This window comes from Medicago truncatula, chromosome 6, assembly GCF_003473485.1.
Source record: "Medicago truncatula cultivar Jemalong A17 chromosome 6, MtrunA17r5.0-ANR, whole genome shotgun sequence".
In the NCBI taxonomy this organism is placed as follows: Eukaryota; Viridiplantae; Streptophyta; class Magnoliopsida; order Fabales; family Fabaceae; genus Medicago; species Medicago truncatula.
This window is the reverse complement of record NC_053047.1, coordinates 16,144,674-16,165,003: the sequence shown is the minus strand read 5'-3', so window position 1 is coordinate 16,165,003 and position 20,330 is coordinate 16,144,674. Positions and strand designations below refer to the sequence as shown.

The window sequence follows — 20,330 nt, the reverse complement described above, 5'->3', positions numbered from 1 at the left end:
CTCCATCATTAAGTTATTGATTGTATGCCTCTCCCAGTTTCAATTCACTCAATTATTCATTGTATTTTTTTTTAAGAATAAAAAATGGAATATATTAACAACGGCGGTGAATTCTCTGTAGCACAAGGTGTACTAAAGAAGTCACTCCAAAGAACAAGCATTCACTGAATAATTACAAAAACAAATTAGTCGATACCCAAATAAAGTAACGGGTCCGACCACCATCTACTCGTGCCATAAATAAAGTTGGCATTGTTAGCTTTCATTACAACTATATTATTATTATTATTATTATTATTATTATTATTATTATTATTATTATTATTTATTTATTATTATTATTATTATTATTTATTATTATTATTATTATTATTATTATTATTAATTGGAATGACTTTCCATTTTTTTACAAGAATTGGAGAAGTCATTGGTAAGGGGTATTTCATATTCTGATCTATTTTATATAAGAGGTGTTTTATATTCTGATCTTTTAGGATGTTGTTTTCGATGAACTGAGAAATAAATACTTTTTCAAATAAATAGATTAAAGAAATTTAACCTTTCTTTATCAACTTCTTTCTTCTTCCTCTTCAAATATTCTTTTGTACTCTGCTGTTATCATATAACAAGAACTGAATGTAATTAATCTAAAAGAAATTATGATTTGCATTCAGTTCTTGTTATATGGTATCAGCAGAAAACCTAAGTTGATTCCGCTCCACCTTTCAAAACCCTAAAATTCATCTTCTTCATATTCAATTCCATTACCTTTTCAAACCCTACAATTCTCTTTCTTCTTGTTCGTATTCACCATGGCTGAAGAAGATTCTTCAGATTCTGATGTACAAAGCGTTGTCATCGATCGACATTCAAAAGACCCGTCGCAAGATCCGCGTAGTCCATACTTTCTCCATCCTAGTGAGAATCCTGGCGCTGTTCTCGTTTCGCCGTCTCTGAACGACAACAATTATCACAATTGGTCTCGTGCGATGCGTCGAGCTCTCTCATCGAAGAACAAAATCAAGTTCATCAATGGTACACTTCTTCAACCTCCGGTTCTTGATCCCAATTATAATCTCTGGGATCGTTGTAACAACATGGTAATTTCTTGGATCACCAGAACTCTTTCCCCTCACATTTATCAAAGTACAATTTGTATTGATTCTGCGTATGAATTATGGAAAGACCTTGAAGATCGATTTACCTATTCACGTACCAGGCCCAAAGAGTGTTGGGCGTGAGGGGGGTGTATTGGGAAAAATCCAAGTCCCACATCGGATAGACAAGACTCTTGAGAAGAGTTTATAAAGAGGAGGCAATCCTCACCTTACAAGCCGGTTTTGTAAGGATGAGTTAGGCCCCCAATTTCAACATATCATGATTTATTTCTGGACCGTCAATATATATTTATAAGGACCTAAAAGACCTCCAAAAAGACTTTAGACCCTCTTAGAGGACTTAGCGCCCTCTAGAAAGGACCCAAGGCCCAAGACGCGCCCTCCCCAGGGCGCCGCCTTAACCAGCTTCTAGAACCCTCTAGAGCTCGACTAAATATCTAAAATAGCCTCATTACTTACGGCTTAAGTAACCATAAATTAGGCCATTGAAGGGCTATAAATACAACCCTTGAGAACCTTCTCAAAGCATGACTAATACAATACAAATCCTAGTACTATTATTGTATTTTTTGCAAGTACAATTTGTCATAGGTTGTGATGTTTGGTCTGATTCCAAAACTACGTATATTGTACAAGCTCCACAATGGTGAAGTCTTTTCTATTGTTCTACAATTGGTTCTTCTAATTTTATAATCATCATTATGTTACTATTGTTAGCTAATGGATTTTAAGTCTTGCCCTCCTCTTCAGATGTCTACTTGGTTTTTTCTTTCTTTCATAAGTATGTTCATACAAAAATGCAATTTTAATTTAATGCTTTTATATTTTTCTTTTCTGTTGATTTGCAGAGCTGAATAATATATGGTTCACTAATCGTGTTACTTTTACATAGTTAATATATTTCCGACTTATTGGTTTGATTAACTTTGGAATTTATTGCTATATGCATGTTCTTTATGCAAGATATTTTCTTCCTGCTAGCCTTTCTTTTGATATTTTCCTTTTAGCAAAAAGCTTCCTTCTTCTCCTCATTTCTTTCAACAAATACAAGTTTGAAATGCTATGTTAATATATTTGAATAGTCTGCAAAATAGAGATGGTTTGTTTTAGAATGTAGTGTTTATATATCACTTATTTTTAGAAGATTTGAATAATGCTTATTTTTTTTCTTCCAATTGTTAATGTTTATATTTTCCACTGCGACAACAATTGCCAATCCTATAGTTTCACCGCAACGATTCTCTTATCTTCGCTGGACATATCACTTTCCATCCCTCTTCTCATGAAATCGTCTATATATCAAATTTTCTCTAGATTCTTTTATATCAAATTTATCATATCATTCTCTTTATTTATTTTTCTTTCTCATGATGTTATTGAGGTGTTTTAGTGTTCACCTAACATAAAACATTGAATAAAACTAATGTTTTACTTCTATATTCCTCTGCTTAGTAAAAATAATAAAATAATAATAAAACCTATATTAGGCAAGAATTTCTTATTGGGTAACATTAGAAATTTTTGTTGAATCATGTTAACAGTACACATACATCTTTCAACATGTTTAGTTTTTAATTTTAATAGATTAAAATTTACATAGATCTAACTAAATTATGTTAGTTTTATATAAATTTTTATAACTCATGTAAATTTTAACTAACCAAAAAAACAACGTTCAAAGATGTGCGGCATTTATTTGCTTGTTTGAACCAAACAAAGAGAGGGGGAATAACCCACCACATTCTTGGAACAAAAACCGATCTGAATATATCTCTACCGTTTGCCTTTTCCTTCTTTGTTTTTAGCATCACTGTTACCAAAAAGTAAAACAATTCTTTAATATTTTGGTGCTCCAATTAGTAAAAAGTTTTACTAATTTTTAATCTTTATAGAGTAATGTTAACTTGTATCTTTACGGTATATGTTAAAAAATTTAAAAGATGAAGTATTCTATAAATTTTTTTACATTCAATTTATTAAAAGGTTATAAATTAAGTGCAATACATGCATTCTAATAAACTATTTTTATATTTGATTTATTAATTTGTGCGGCACAAGTTAGCATTTTCGATCTTTATAAATCCTTTCATCTCCTTGTCCTTTTCACTCTCTCTATTACAAACCTTAACCTTTCTCACACGCTGCCACTAGCAACTTTCTAGCTTCTTTTTTTCACTTCACCTTTCTACTTGCCATTGAGGATAACAACACACAACACATCATCAAGCAGGGGTACAAATGTATGTGTAGAAGCCAAGAATCACATAATAGTAAAAAAAAGTAATGTTCCTTAGTATTTTATTATTGGGCCAAAAGTATTTCATTTTTGTATTTTTTAGGAAAATATTAACCTGTTTTTTAGGCACGTGTTAAAGAAACAAATATAGTAATATTGCGTTAAAAGTTGTATGATCAACTCTTCAAAAATTTAAAAGAGTTGTGATATATGTACAATTTTTTGGTACAACTTCTATGACAACTTTGATTTTCTCTCATTTGATTGATAAAAAATAATAGAGAAAGAAAAAGGAAGAGAGAGAATAAGAAGATAACGTGAGTATGAGAGAGAAAGTTGTCAAGAAATTGTTAAAAAAATAATTGTTCAAATATCATTTCTGATCAATTTAAAAAGTGTTATTTTCAAATTAAAACTTATTTGTTTTGCTTTTCTTAATCGGTGTCCTAGAGACATCAGTTAGCATGACATTTTTTTTATTCGAACTTCATAATTTAAAGATTTTTTATTTTTTTTGGTACAAATTTAAAGATTCTTTACTTTTTAAACTTTCATCCCATCAAATTATGAGATCAAAAATATTTTATCTTTATTCTTTTTGACTAATTATAGTTTACTAGTATATGCCACATCATAAGTTTTATGTCTCAAAGGTCTAAGAACAAATTATATTTTACGTTTGGAATCCCAATATTTCTAAATCAAAATCTATTGATGGGCAAAAATGTTATTCTCCTTGCACCTTTTGTTATTTTTTGTTGCACCTTTTTCAATGTTGTTGGTTGCTCTACTTAAATGTGTCTTTCCCCCATAAAACCTTTTCATTTTCTTTCTTCTCATACATTCTCTGTCTTACCCTTTTATGGTTTTTAGAAACCTAGAAGAAGAAAAGGTTTGTTTGTGCTTACCCTTTTTTCTCTTCACTAGCTATTATAGGTAGATTATGTATGATTGATTATATTGAAACAAACAAAGTAGATCCTCTTTTCATCTTCTGTTTTCATCTTTTTCTTCTTCTTTCACTCACTGTTTGATTCACTACTCTTTTGCAGCTGAAGAACACATATTTGTCAACAAATATGAGAGAAGATGATAAAGACCATGATTTCTTTTCTCACAAATTCCCTACAACCTCTCAGGTAATACAAAAAACTTTGTACAATCACATTTTTGTGTTTCAACTACAGTGTATGTTTGGTATCAGAGTAGGTCACTAGGTTTGCAGAATCACGATGACTTACCATATGCAGCTTTTGCCAGAATGACTCGTACTGACATATCCATTGTGATACCAAACATGCAGACAATCTCTTTTTCCTTGTGTTGTACTAAATTGTTTGATGCAAACTAATTGTGATTTTTCATCTATATTGTATGTTTGGTATCACAATAAGTTTGCCAGAATCACGAGCCACCGTTGTATCTTTCAAAAAACTATGTGGCTTTTCAGATTCTAGCAAATTACCGGTGATACCAAATATTTAGATAGTCTATTTTTTTTTTTTTTGTGTTATACTAAATTGTTTGATGCAAACTTTGTGACAAGGTGGTGGAAGAGTTGAAGGAACTTTGGAGCATGGCTTTACCATTAACAGCCATGAACATGCTAGTTTTTGTTAGAGCTGTTGTTTCAGTTCTCTTCCTTGGTCGTCTTGGTAGCTTAGAGCTAGCAGGTGGTGCACTGTCCATAGGTTTCACAAACATAACAGGGTACTCTGTTCTCGTCGGCCTCGCCTCCGGTCTCGAACCGGTTTGTAGCCAAGCTTTCGGTAGCAAAAATTGGGAACTTCTTTCCCTTTCACTACAACGGATGGTTCTCATACTTCTAATGGCAATTGTGCCCATAAGTCTCCTTTGGCTTAACCTTGAAAAAATCATGCTTTTCATGGGACAAGATGGTAAAATCACTGAAATGGCAGCAATATATTGTTTCTATTCACTACCTGATCTTTTAACAAATACTTTGTTACAACCTTTGAGAGTGTTTTTAAGGTCACAAAAAGTGACAAAACCTATGATGTATTGCTCCCTTATAGCAGTTCTTTTTCATGTGCCTTTGAATTATTTCTTGGTTATGGTGATGCAATTTGGTGTACCGGGCGTGGCGATGGCGTCCGTGTTAACGAATATGAACATGGTCGTGTTGATGGCGGGGTATGTCGGGTTGTTTAGGAAGAAGGAGATGATGTTAAAATGGCCGGGTTGTGGCGGCGGTGGCGGAGGGATGATGGTGGTTAGTGAAGGTTTGGGGGAGTTGATGAAATTGGCTGTACCTAGTTGTCTTATGATATGTTTGGAATGGTGGTGGTATGAGATTGTTACTGTTTTGGCTGGTTATTTGGAGAATCCTACATTGGCTGTTGCTGCTACTGGGATTTTGATTCAGACAACTAGTATGATGTATACTGTCCCTATGGCTCTTGCTGCTTGTGTTTCTGCTAGGGTATGTGTCTCTTCTTTTTACTTCCATTTCTTTATGTTATTTTGGATTTTTTCATTCATATACACAATGTGTGAAAATAGTATTTACATTATCGATCAATCATAATCGTCGTAAGCATAACATTGAGTTTAAACCTCACTACTTTTAAATTTATGATATGATTGATTGTCATTTAAAACACACGAATAGCTTTTCATCTTATAAGATGAATAAGTGAAGTGTCTGAGATTCGAACCCGACCCCTCCATATTACAATATTGTCTCTGCCAATTGAGTTTTTTTTAGTTTGATATTTTTAGTGGATACAATTTCATCATGGGACTACATGTGTACTTTTTTGTTTTGAGGGACTATATTGGATGTTTGCGTATTTTTTGGAAGAATAAAATTGGTATTCACCCTTATTTTATTTTAACCTTTTTCTTTATAAGCCAAAAAGCTTTGTTAGCAATAACGATTTTTGAATTTTATATGTTGGTTTGAGATGAGAGTCTCAATTTTTAAATATTTTCCACTTAGGTTGGTATTGGGTGGGGTGGCATGAAGAACTATAAAATATATACTAAAAAATAGTGAGGGAAATGGAGTGGCATGGCTAGTTTGATTTTTATATTCTACATGACTAGATGTTTTAGCAATTTGGCTTCTCGATGTTAGCTTTAACGGTAAAAGTGCATGTTTAGTATCAGAGTAGATGGTATTGTGATTTTAAAAAATCAATTATGACGATGATTTCGATAAAATCATTAAGATATCGTGATTTTGTGAAACTTCAAAATGTATTTTGTGATCTAAACATACTTTAATTGTGTTTTTTCTATTAGTTACTACCATTGATTTTTGAATATATTTATATAAAGCAAGTTAGTAGAAGTTTGAGGTTAAAATTGTTTTATTCAAAAAGTCAAATATCTTCATACAAGATAAAATCACATTTGACCATTGAAAATGTATGTTTGATGCAAGGATGTGGTCCCTAACATACTATGATGTAGCTGACAATATACTATGATTGTAGATGCTGCCCTACCCTAAAATTATACTATGATTAATTGTAGGTGCTGCACTACTTTAAAATCATCTGAATTTTTTTATTTTTTTAGCTTACAATTTTGTTTCCCTCAAAAAAAAAAAAAAAAGCTTACAATTTTGTTTTTTATTTTAAATTTTATTCTATGTATCTAGCCTAAGAAGTATGGAAGTAAATGCTAACTTCATTCATGATTTTCTTCAACTATTTCATTCAAAATTTATCACACTTTTTTTTCTATTTAAGGCTCTTCATTTTACTTGTCTTTGGTGATTTTTCCAACAATCAAGGATCTCAATTATTAAATTGTTTTATTCTACAATAAATAATTACAAATACAGTTTCATAAGTTCTAATTTAACTACAAAAATGCCGAAATTGTTAGATTGATCGTCATGATCGAAATTCGAACCCTGATACCTCCAATTTATGTGTGGGAGTTTGTAATAGTTTTGATAACCTTATTTTATTGTATTATTGACCTTATTTTAATGTATTATTGACTTAGTGCTTAGTGTAAAAAATAAAATATTAGTGTCAAAAGTAGTTGTTTTTACTTTTTCTCTCTCCAATCAGATACCAAATACACGTGTGGAGATTTTATGCTGCAAATTTGTTTAAAGTTTATACCCTGAATCTTTGTTTTTATTTTTTTTGGTATAAGAATCTTTGATCTTTTTTCTTTGCTTTCTTTTTTATATTCCTTTTGGGCAAAACGTAAATCCTTAGTTTGTCCTTGCTGAGGTATTAGTTTGTTGTATGATTGCGTCAAGTACAAGGTCCCAATGCAGTTAGGTCACACTTGTAATGTGACTCCACAAAACTAGAAATAATTCATCACTTGTAAGTGCAATTCTGCTTGGCTTGCATAGGAACTTCATCATCATAGATTTCTATTTTACCAAATAATTTAACCATCAAATCCCAACATAAAAAACCTACTTTTCTTGTGGGGCCCACAATGATATTTGATTTTAGGGTTTCTTTTAACTAATGTTGACACTGTCACTCTCTCATACCCTAATGTTTTGTTGGTTATGGTTCTAATATCAAATCATTTAATATAAGATAAGATATGATATATGCATATTTAATAATTTCTTAGGTATACTAAGTATGGTAGTTTAGTTTTTTAAACATATTAAAAATCTATTTGAAATCTGAACTATCTAACTTCGATTCATGGTCATCGAAATTGCTATTTCAAATTGTTGAAAGCTGAACTGTCTGATTTCGATTCATGGTCATCGAAATGACGATTGTATAAATACGATTTTTTGGTGATTAAAAAATAAGTCATAGCTTGATTGTTATTTTAAATTGTTGAAATTTTTGTACTTGAACAAATAATAAAAGCCTACATGAAATTTATTATAATGGTTAAGTATAATTATTTTCAATGCAATAAATGCAGGTAGGGAATGAGCTTGGAGCAGGTAAACCCTACAAAGCAAAGCTAGCAGCCATGGTAGCTTTAGCATGTGCATTTGTGATGGGCTTTATCAATGTAACATGGACAGTGATCCTCAGATACGGATGGGCCGGGCTTTTCACAAACGACGAGCCCGTCAAAGCCTTAGTTGCATCAGTCATGCCGATTATGGGCCTATGCGAGCTTGGAAACTGCCCACAAACAACCGGCTGCGGCATCCTTCGTGGAACGGCCCGGCCCGTCATAGGGGCCAACATAAACCTAGGCTCATTCTACTTTGTCGGTACTCCGGTTGCCGTGGGCTTGGCATTTTGGTTCAAGATTGGGTTTAGTGGGCTTTGGTTTGGGCTTTTATCTGCACAAGTGGCATGTGCTTTGTCAATTTTATATGTTGTGATTATAAAAACTGATTGGGAAGCTGAGGCATTGAAGGCAGAGAAACTAACAATGGTAGAGATGGTGATGAACAAAGACAAGAAGAAAAATGAAGAATGCAAAGGTTTATTAGAGAATGAAAATGGGAACAAAATTGACATGTGCTAAAAAAGACACTATAACCTAGAAGAGAATGATGTCTATAATGACATTTGGATTTTGTATGTTGGTATAAAAGATTAGATATTGTCGTCTAGTAAATTGGATTTGGAGATTTATGAGTGGTGCTTTCATGTGATGGATGGGGTTGCTTTTGAGGAGGATATGTTGTTTTCTTTCATCTTTCCTTTCCTTTTCATTTTTTGAAAAAGGGTTTATGATTAACAATGTATCACTTTCTATACCAACAATGGTTACATATATCACATTAGGTTATTACATTCTTTTAGTGTGTTTGGTTCTACCTTAACTAAAATTGATTTAAAAAATTAATTCAAGTCGAAAAACGAGTTTAATATAACTTGATTTTGTAAGATTAATTTAGTTAAAAATGAGTTGAATGTGAGTTTTTTTTTTATGATTCAATGTGAAGTTTTCTATGTTCAAATTTAAGTGTAAAAATCACATTTAAAGTAAAAAAACTACAAATTATATCCAAAGATAGTAGAATTAAGTCTAAAGACAAAATCAATTAAACTTGAGTTAGAAATATTTTCAACCAAAATTAATTCTACAAAATCAATTCTATTTATTAAAAAAAAATCTGCAAAATCAATTTTATCAAATTAATTCTACTCAGCATACAATCAAACACACGCTAAGATCATTTTTTATGGCTACATGATAACATGTCAATTCCAGTTTTCCAATTTTAGAATCAAATTTAAGAATTTCTAAAACCAATACCAAATATACACAGAATATTATAGGGAAATGGAAAAATAGTATAGTGAAAAAAGTAGCTTTTGGTCTGATATGTGTGACAAGTGCATGGATGGAGATATAGCTGGAATATGAGAATCTGATATCTGACATTTGCTAATTTTTAGAAATAAGGCTGAAATGAAACTGAGTAATCAAACAGAAAGCAGCTTTGTGTTAAAGCTGTTATGTAAAAGCAGGACTTAATTATATTGCCAGCCGAATAACACTCGTGAGATCAGTACCTCACCTGTACTAGTAACTCATCACAGCCTTAAAGTATATGAAAAATGTATTATATAGAAAAAATTATCCAAGATATTAATGTTTTGATCATAAAAGTACTTCATTTTTACTTCTTCAGAATTGTAAAATGTTAAATGTTATTCAAAATGGTGTTATGATTCAAAATAGCATACGAAGAAATTGTTGGGTAGTCTAGGGAGTGTTGGGAGCGGTAATGGACAAAACGTCTAGGACCATTAAGAGATTAAGACATCACATATTTATCAAAAACCTTAAGATATTAGGTATATGAGTCTCATCTCTTAATCACTCAATCTTGAAATCCAACAATCTTCCCCTCAAGTGTGAGTCACCAACATTACTAGTCTGATCCACACTAGGATCCCACTCCCGCTCCCGTACCGAGCCTTAACCATGGCTCTGATACCAGTTGTTGGGGAGTCTGGAAAGCGCTAGGAGCGGCAGTGGACTAAACATCAAGAACCCGCTAAGAGAGAGACATCACACTATTACCTAAAACCTTAAAGCATCAGGTATATGGATCCCCTCTCGTATATATCCAACATTTTCTCAATTTCTAATCGATGTGGTATTTAACCACTCACACTTGAAATTCAACATAAATAAACTTTGGACAACATGATTGGTCGACGCAAATGAATTTGTAGTTAGTGGTTTTTAAAATGAAGGAAGCTTGAGTTTTTGTATAAAAAAGAAAATAATGATCAATAGTGGATATGAAGAAAATTGATGAAGTCACTCATCTCTCCCTTTTCTTTTAGTTAGTCTTCTTCTATCATTTTCTTTTATTGTTTCAATTTATATACCTTTTAAATTTTGTGTTATTTCAGTTTATATACTAAAGAACACAAGTTTTAAGCAGATTCTCATCTATCAATTCTACCTTTCGTAAATTGATTTGCTCATTCACTCACAACATATTACACCGTACCTCTAAAAAAAATATATCGTAGACTACTTTGATAAATAGTATACTATAGATGATGGTCTCTTAAAAATTGGTTGAAACTTTAACAACGAAGAATATCATCTTTTAAAAATAGAAACTTATAGTCGTCATCGTCCTCGCACTTGACGCTGACTTGATTGATATTAGTTTTAAAAAAATGTATCATTGTGGAGAAGTGGGGTGTCCGGGATTCGAACCCCGGCCCCTGCATATAATATGCAATATCCCTACCAACTGAGCTAAGCTCACGGGGATATACATATTTTTATTTAATCAAATTGATAAGTGACTGTTTCAATCGTTAACATTTACTTCCAAGGAACATCATGGATCATTGTTAGAGTTACAAGAGGTTAAAGTATTCATCCTCTTGCTTAAATATCTTTTCATGTTAAATAAGACATTGAAAAATTAATAATAAATATTTGAAATAAATAATAATCTAGTTTTGTATCATTGTGTAGGGCACTTTTGCTTGACACATTCATGCAAAAATGAGAATTATACACATTTGTTTGAAATAAATAATAATATAGTTTGGTCTTTATTTTTGTGTTTGCATTATTGTAGCATTTAAAGTAGAAGTTTATAAATCAAGAAATGAGGTATTCCTTAGGCCTTTTCTGTTGCAACTGGAATCTTTTATTTTGAAAAATTAATTGTACTCCTTCCGTTTTAAAATATAAACAAAATTCACTTTTTAGGTTCATTCATTTAATGATGTATGTTATATTTTGAAACGGAGGTAGTATGTAACATCAGCTTTCAAATTATTATCTGTTAAAACAGAAAGTTTGAAATTATGACAGAATATCTTTATACTTTAATAATGAACATAAATCTAACAGACATTGTTTTAATTGTTTGTGACCAAAGAAAGTTTCCAGCAACAAAGCTGTTATTATTCCTTCTGTCTTCTGAGTTGTTTTTTGTATTTTGGTTTTACAATGATCATAAAACACTGTAAGAATATCTATTGGATGATGAGAATCTACAATGCTGGAGTATATGTTTAGTGTCTGTTCTCGTGAGCTGCAACGAAACACCGCCGCACGGTGAATTGGAAGCTCACATTCGTAGCTTCTCTCATGTGGTACATCGAGGCACGAGAAAAGAGCAACCTACCGTTAGTGATGGACTCGACTGCCTACCTCGAACATTTAGGTTTGTTTTAGTGATTCTGAAGAGCGCTATGAAAACACTTTCAAACACACTCTTCTCAACATACATAGTAATCTAATTTTTGTTTTTTGTACTCTATCTAATTGGTCTCGCAAAATCACGTAGGCCCGATATAAAATTTGGTGCGACAAATCAGAATTTCAATTAGTAGAGTATGTTTCTAGGTAGTTCATTCTAAAACAATACAAACATGAACTTTAATCTAATATAAAGGAATTTATAGGCCACAATGATGACTTGCTCTTGATGGTAATTACACTTGGTTTGCAGTAAATAATTGTTTTAAAAAATGAATGTAGTTTCTATCAATAATCAGGAATCCAGATTCCCTGCAATTGCCAAAATCCGCATTCACGCAGTGGTGGCCACATTGGTAACCATTGGATAAATGGATCAATATCGGATGGTGCATATTTCAAGCGGTTTTTGTTTTATGCTGTGACTGCATCTGCATAAATGCGGAATTTTGGCGACCGTAGGGAATCCAAATTCATTGATTTGATTGCAAGAGGGATGAAGTTGCCTTCTCAGGGTTTCGTCCCGAGGCGAAGTATGAAACACCACTAATCTGGATTGATGGTGATGAAGGAACATTTGGTGAGGCTCCAATTGTGGAAAATGCACTAACATTGCTACTAATGTAGATGCTGGTTTCGCTAACAGGTCCTTCAATGACTAATTTTAGAGAAGGTGGTTTCTCAATTTCTTTTACACCTTCTAGCATTTGAACGACTTTGCTCATCACCGGTCTTTGAGATGGTTGCTCTTGGATGCACCAAAAGCATACCTGAATCGCTCTCATAACTTGCTCCATATCAACTTCCATATCGGCCAGTCTTTTATCCAAAATTCCTTTGATGTTACCTTTCTCAAACTCTTCATAGGCCCAAATTGAGAATTTCTTCCTATCTGTTTCGTCGGAGACATTAAAGTTCCTCTTTCCGCTCACAATCTCTAACAAAACCATGCCGTAGCTGTAAACATCAGATTTCGATGTTATAGGAAGATTTGCAATCCATTCAGGGGCTAAATATCCTCTTGTTCCTCGTACGCTTGTCAACGTTCTGTGTCTATGTTCCTTCGGATTAACGAGCTTTGCCAGACCGAAATCCGATACTTTAGCGACGTAATTCTCGTCCAAGAGAATGTTTTCAGGTTTGATATCACAGTGGACTATGCAGTCGCGACACTCCTCGTGCAGGTATGTGATTCCTTTTGCAGTGCCGAGCGCTATATTGTACCGATACTCCCAATTCAACAGTTTTCCCAGTTGCTCTTCTTCCGGGAATAAAAAATTATCCAAGGAACTATTTTTCATGAACTCATAGACTAAAAGCCTGCGGCGTCCTTCCGAGCAAAAACCTATAAGTCTCACCAAATTAAGATGATGAGTACTGCTTATCGTTGCAACTTCCATTCTAAACTGTTTCTCCCCTTGCTCAATTCCCTCAAGCTGTTTCACCGCAACAACAGTTTTGTTAACAAGAATTCCTCGATACACAGCACCAAATCCACCAGCTCCGAGCTTCTCCTTGAACCCTTTTGTCGAGCGCTGAAGTTCCTTGTATGTGAACTGAATCGGCGCACCTGAAGCGTATTCTAGAAGTGCATACCGAGCCGACAATACACCAAACCTTGCAGTATTTCTACAGCACCAAATCCATAATCCGCTTTCAATAGCAATCCCAACTAAAAGGGTTCCCAGAATAATAACCACAATAACCCAAGCAGGTACACTCGAACTCTTTTCCTTCACCGTCTCCCCCAAAGAGGGTGGTGGATTTGGAGCCAACGGCGAACAAACCTTGACATACGAAATACTAGGTAACGTTGGACTATAATATCCACTGAAAAAATCTACCGACTTCAAATAACAATGTCCACTTCCATCCAACAACGAAGTAGAAGCAAAACAAGCACGCGAACCTGAGAGACAATTTCCTCTACACGCCGTGAAACCAATGAGAAGCGACGAATCAGTCTCAGGGTAATAAGTTAATAACTGCGTATGATCCAATGTCAACATAGTTTCATTCCCTTGACAACTATCAAGATCCACTTTCCTCCTACACCCTTTTCTAATACCATCAATCATCTCGAAATTCTCCGAAGGACAACCACAAATAGGGTTCGTATCATTATAACTGCAAATACCATAGTTTCCGCAAAAAGCATAAACCTTACACTGGTCCTGAACGGCCGCCCATCTCGCAACCGGATTTCCACTACCCCTAGAAGTGTTATAAATCCTCAAATTCCCATCCCTATCTAATTTCAAGACCCTAAGAACATCGCTCACACCACTCCCTACATTATCGTAGTCACTACTATAAGCAACAATAACAGGGGTACTCAATTTCACATCAGAAAGTTGCAAAATTCCAATGGATGTTAACCCTAAAACAGGATTACTCAAACTCACATTCACAGAAGAATTCAAACCATGAGTCCAAAAAGTTATACTATCATTCCAAATCAAATTCAAATTACCATTCTTTCCAAGACTAAAACTATAATCACCAGATTTCAAAATCTTACCAACAGTAAAATTCTGAGAAGGCAAAAGGGTATCTGTAAGATGATCAAAGCTCGACCAAACTTCCTTTGTTCCGTTCAAAATCGCCAATTTACCACTGTCTTCAACAGTGGCTGATGTTGCACCCATATTAGCAGTCCCAGAGTCCCAGACGGTGGCGCCAGAACCGTTAATGAGACGAAGGTTGCCGTTGGTAAGAAACTGGAAGGAACCACTGGAGTCGACAGCGGTGGAGTTACCTGCTGTCCAGACAACAGGAGCTCCACCAGAGTACACAATGGCGGCGAGGAAGGAAGGAGGAGAGGTTGGTGGGTCGACAGGGACAAAACGTAAAGAGAAAGTGGAACTTGTGGAGGACCATGATTGGTTGGTGTTGGAGGCATAGAGAGTGCAACCGGGGTTGACGGCTGTCGCGGCGGTGGTCATCGCAGCGGTGAAGAGAAGAAAAGTTAAGAATAGAAAGTGGGATTTGTGGTACATGTTTGTTTGAATGATGTTGTTTCACTGGGATTTGTGTGAATGTTATTGCTGTTGGATACATTTGTAGTTGTATTGCCGTTTGTTTTGGTTTGATTTGTGAAAGTTGTGGTACATATTTGTTTGATGACATTTCAATGGGACTGGTATTTGTAGAGTCGTGTGTTTTGGTTTTTCTTTTTGTGGAAATTGACCTTAGAGTGGTGCTGGAGTATAGTTTGGGAAAAGGAAGACTTTGACCTGGCTCTTGTCTTGCATTTGATAACTTGATTGACCAATGGAGCTTCATTTCTGTTTTTCATTCTTTTTGTCGTAGACGAAGTGATAAACACTGAAAATTACACACACAACTGCGAAGTTTCGCGTTCAAACTCAAGTGAAAGTTTTCACCAATGGAGGTTCATTTCTGTTTTTCATTCTTCTTGTGGTAGACGAAGCGATAAACACCACTGAAAATTACACACACAACTGCAAAGTCTCGCGTTCAAACTCAGGTGAAAGTTTTCAGCTCAACAATATAAGTATTGCTAGTTGAGTTAGGCCTTACGGACTTTGTTGGTCAATTTTATTTTTCTAATATTTTATTGTGTAATTTTCTCCCATTATAATTTCAAGCAAATTAGAGAATACATGTTGCTAGCTAAATTCATTCTAAAACACTACAAACAACTTATAAAGAAATTCACTGGCCGCAAAGATTAGGACTTTTTCTGCAGATCTAGAACTGAATATAACTTTTCATAATCTTGATTGTATAATCAAATATCTCTAATTACAGTGTTGCAATGCCATTGTCAAATCACTTTTATTTGTATTTGGAGACTGAATGTTTGAATCAAACTAATTACATGTAAATGAAATTATAGTAAATAAAACTACAAAAACTTTCAACAAAGTAGTCTTGATATATAGCTTCTGCTGCATCATATGGACATACACAATAACCAGAAATTTCAGGAATTGAATACAAATAATTATTTCAACTATAAATTTGCAATCTCCTATTTTAAACTAGTATATAATGATCATCATGTAGAAAAAATAAAAATAACATACAGAATATATATTATACATTAAATTTGGGCAGCAAAACTTACTTCTGCTGTTCCAACACAAATCCCTAGCCAATGTGACCGTGCTCATAAAAGAATGAAGGCAGTCGCCAAAATCCGGCATTCACACTGTCACCACGTTGGTGACCATTGGATCAAGATTGAATGGTGCAAATTTCAAGAAGTTATTTATTTTGTGGTGAGTCCGTGAATGAGGAATTTTGGCGACTGCAGGGAATCCAAATTCATTGATCTGATTGTAAAAGGGATGAACTTGCCTTCTCAGGATTTCTTCCCGAGGCAAAGTTTGAAACACCACTAGTCTGGATTGATGAAGATGACGAAGGAACATTTGGTGAGGCTCCAACTGTGGAAAATGCACTTACATTGCTGCTAATATAGGTGCTGGTTCCACTAACAGGTCCTTCAGCAACAAACTTAGGAGGAGCTGGCTTCTCAATTTCTTTTACTCCTTCTAGCATTTGAACAACTTTGCTCATCGCTGGACGTTGAGACGGCTGCTCTTGGATGCACCAAAAGCATACTTGAATTGCCCTTGTAACTTGCTCGGTATCGACTTCTACGTCTGCGAGTCTTTTGTCCAAAATTCCTTTGATGTTACCTTTCTCAAACTCTTCATAGGCCCAAGTGGAAAATTTCTTCCTATTTGTTTCCTCGGAGACATCGAAGTTCCTCCTTCCGCTCACAATCTCTAACAAGACCATGCCGTAGCTGTAAACATCAGATTTCGATGTTGTCGGAAGATTTGCAATCCACTCAGGGGCTAAATATCCTCTTGTTCCTCGTACACTTGTCAAAGTCCTGTGTCTATGGTCTTTTGGATTAACGAGCTTTGCAAGACCGAAATCCGAGACTTTAGCGACGTAATTATCGTCCAAGAGAATGTTTTCAGGTTTGATATCACAGTGGACTATGCAGTCACGACACTCCTCATGAAGGTATGTGATTCCTCTAGCAGTGCCAAGTGCAATATTGTACCGGTACTCCCAATTCAACAGCTTTCCCGATTGCTCTTCTTTTGGGAATAAAAAGTTATCTAAGGAACTGTTTTTCATGAACTCGTAGACTAAAAGCCTGTGGCGTCCTTCCGAGCAAAAGCCGATAAGTCTCACCAAATTCAAATGATGAGTACTGCTTATAGTTGCAACTTCCATCCTAAACTGTTTCTCACCTTGCTCAATTCCTTCAAGTTGTTTTACTGCAACAACAGTTTTGTTAACAAGAATTCCTCGATACACAGCACCAAATCCACCGGCTCCGAGCTTCTCCTTGAAGTTTTTTGTAGAGCGCTGAAGCTCCTTGTATGTGAACTGAACCGGCGCACCAGAAGCGTACTCAAGAAGAGCGTATTGAGCCGACAATACACCAAACCTTGCAGTTTTTCTACAACACCAAAACCATAAACCACCTTCAATAGCAACCACGCCTAAAAGGGTACCCAAAACAACAACTAGAACAACCCAACCAGGTACACTCGAACTCTTCTCGTTCACCGTCTCCCCAGAAGTAGGTGGTGGATTCAGAGCCAACGGCGGACAAACTTTGACATAAGAAGTACTAGGTAAAGCAGGACTATGATAACCACTAACTAAATCCACCGATTTAATGTAACATTGCCCCGTTCCATCCGACAAAGACGTAGAAGCATAACAAGCACCCGACCCAGAGAGACAATTCCCTCGACACGCCGATATACCGATGAAAAACGACTGCGACAAGGATTCAGGAGGATAAGTCAAAAACTGTGTATGATCCAACTCCAGCATAGTCTCATTCCCTCGACAATTAGCAAGATCCACCTTCCTCCTACACCCTTTTCCACCATCATTCACTTCGAAATTCTCCGAAGGACACCCACAAATCGGATTCGTATCATTATAACTACAAATACCATAATTCCCACAAAAAGCATAAACCTGACACTGGTCCTGAACAGCCGCCCATCTCGCAATCGGACTCCCACTCCCTCTAGAAGTACTATAAATCCTCAAATTCCCATCACTGTCCAACTTCAAAACCCTCAAAACATCACTCCCACCACTCCCAGCATCAGCATAATCACTACTATAAGCAACAGGAACAGGTGTACTCAAATTCACATCACTAAGCTGCAAAATCCCAATAGGCGACAAACCTAAAACAGGATTACTCAAACTACCATTAACAGATGAATTCAAACCATGTGTCCAAAAAGTTACACTATCATTCCAAATCAAACTCAAATTACCAATCTTTGCAAGACTAAAACTATAATCACCAGATTTCAATACCTTACCAACACTAAAATTTGTAGATGGCAAAAGGGTATCTGTAAGATGATCAAAGCTTGACCAAACTTCCTTTGTCCCATTCAAAATGACCAATTTGCCACTATCTTGAATTTTAACTGATGTACCACCCAACCTTGTTGTGTTGCTGTCCCATTTCACAGCGCCTGAGCCGTTGACAAGACGGAGATTCCCGTTGGTTTGAAACTGAAAGGAGCCCCCGGAGTCAACTGCGATGGAGTTTCCAGCTGTCCAGACAACTGGAGCTCCACCGGAGTAGACTACGGCGGCGAGGAAGGAAGGAGGGGTTGTTGGTGGGGTGGTTTGGATGAAACGGAGGGAGAAAGTGGAGGATGGTGATGACCATGATTGGTTGGTGGAGGCGGAGAGGGTGTCGCCAGGGTTGACGGCGGTGACGGTGGCGGCAACAAAGAGAATAAAGGCTAAAAATAGAAAGATTTTAAGGTACATGTTATGTTTTGTTTGGTTTTTTTGATGATGTTTTTTGTTTCAATGGGAATTATGTGAATGTGTTGTTGTTGTTAATGTTGTTGGATGCATTTGTTGTTTGTATGAAATGTTGTTGTGAAAGAGTGTGGGAAAGAGAAGACTTTGACTTGGCTCTTGTCTTGACTAAATGGAGATGGAGGTTCATTTCTGTTGGTTTGTTTTACTTTTTGTTTATGTTTTGTTTGTTTAATTTTCGTCCTTCAATGTTTTAGACATTGTTCCCGTCAAAAGCGGGTATGAGACGTTCTTGTAAAATAAACAATCATGCGAGAAGATATAATAGTTTTTGGTGCCATTTAATTTGGGAAAGGAGAGTTCTTTCCCACCATGAGAAAGTTGATCATATCTATTAGATTAAATGAGGAACATATTCCTATCATACTCTCTCAACCACTAGATTATTTTTTTATACTATCTTTCACACTCTCTCTTTCATGTTCCCACACACCCATACCACCACCACTAAATCACAAATTCAACAACCACTTTGACCACCACTGCACCACCACACACCACCATGGTTGCTGCCGGAAAACTTGTTAGCGTATGATTTTTAAAATAGGAAGACCAAAACATCATTTTCTTTTTAAATAGAAAGACCAAAAATGCATTTAAACCTTACTTTTTTAACATTTTTTCTTTTCTTTTCTTTTTTTATGCTTCCAGAACCCATTTGTTTTTTTATATAAAAAAAAAACAGAAGAAAAATAATATAATTCAAAATTATATAATACAATCATTTTACCTGGAGAGAAACGGATTAATTGGATAAAAAAAAACACGATCACAAACAGGTATAGTTTATGCGATGGTGATTGGAATTCGAACAACAAGATAATTATGCATCCCTCTAAAATAAACTATGAACAAAATAATATTGCATCCCTCTAAAAAAATATTAATATAATATTGCATCGTTAGGTTAATTTAGATTCTTTATAGGAAAATTTGCTGGTACCCTTGAGTTTTGATTAAAATGATGGTGCCATTTAATTTGGGAAAGGAGAGTTCTTTCCGGCAGCAACCATGGTGGTGTGTGGTGGTGCAGTGGTGGTCAAAGTAGTTGTTGAATTTGTGATTTAGTGGTGGTTGTATGGGTGTGTAGGGACATGAAAGAGAGAGTGTGAAAGATAGTATAAAAAAATAATCTAGTGGTTGAGAGAGTATGATAGGAATATGTTCCTCATTTAATCTAATGGACATGATCAACTTTCCCATGATGGAAAAGAACTCTCATTTCCCAAATTAAATGACACTATAGTTTTTAATGCATCAAAATTATAAAATAGTTTTTGATCATGTACTATATTAGTCAAAATAGCATCTTACGTTAATATTGTAATATTAGTCATTCAATGTGTTTATTTATTATTATCTCAGTCTTCATAAATACCGTTAAGAGTTCCACATTGGTTAGCAGATGGTTAGACAATGTGTTTATAAGTGGAACAGTCCTCACCTCACAAGCCGGTTTTGTGGGATTGTGTTAGGCCCAAACACGATTTCTAATATGG

At 35.0% G+C, this 20,330-nt stretch overlaps 4 protein-coding genes across 4 annotated transcripts; 2 read left to right on the top strand and 2 right to left on the bottom strand.

Annotated features, from left to right (window-relative positions):
* Window positions 1–812: 812 nt before the first annotated feature.
* LOC120576005 (uncharacterized) lies at window positions 813–1,241 on the top strand. Its single transcript, XM_039826953.1, has one exon. It carries the CDS (start codon window positions 813–815, stop codon window positions 1,239–1,241), a length of 429 nt encoding a protein of 142 aa, XP_039682887.1.
* A 2,852-nt stretch (window positions 1,242–4,093) lies between these two features.
* On the top strand, window positions 4,094–9,077 carry LOC25496309 (protein DETOXIFICATION 54). Its single transcript, XM_013596589.3, has 4 exons — window positions 4,094–4,246; window positions 4,407–4,493; window positions 4,901–5,797; window positions 8,242–9,077. Exons 1-4 carry the CDS (start codon window positions 4,217–4,219, stop codon window positions 8,800–8,802), a joined length of 1,575 nt encoding a protein of 524 aa, XP_013452043.2. The 5' UTR covers window positions 4,094–4,216; the 3' UTR covers window positions 8,803–9,077.
* Window positions 9,078–12,085: 3,008 nt separating this feature from the next.
* LOC25496307 (G-type lectin S-receptor-like serine/threonine-protein kinase At1g34300) lies at window positions 12,086–15,684 on the bottom strand. The gene has a single exon (XM_013596588.3). The coding sequence runs from the start codon at window positions 14,967–14,969 to the stop codon at window positions 12,444–12,446; it is 2,526 nt and encodes an 841-aa protein (XP_013452042.1). The 5' UTR covers window positions 14,970–15,684; the 3' UTR covers window positions 12,086–12,443.
* Window positions 15,685–15,855: 171 nt separating this feature from the next.
* LOC25496306 (G-type lectin S-receptor-like serine/threonine-protein kinase At1g34300) lies at window positions 15,856–19,010 on the bottom strand. The gene has a single exon (XM_013596587.3). It carries the CDS (start codon window positions 18,775–18,777, stop codon window positions 16,264–16,266), a length of 2,514 nt encoding a protein of 837 aa, XP_013452041.1. The 5' UTR covers window positions 18,778–19,010; the 3' UTR covers window positions 15,856–16,263.
* Window positions 19,011–20,330: the final 1,320 nt, after the last annotated feature.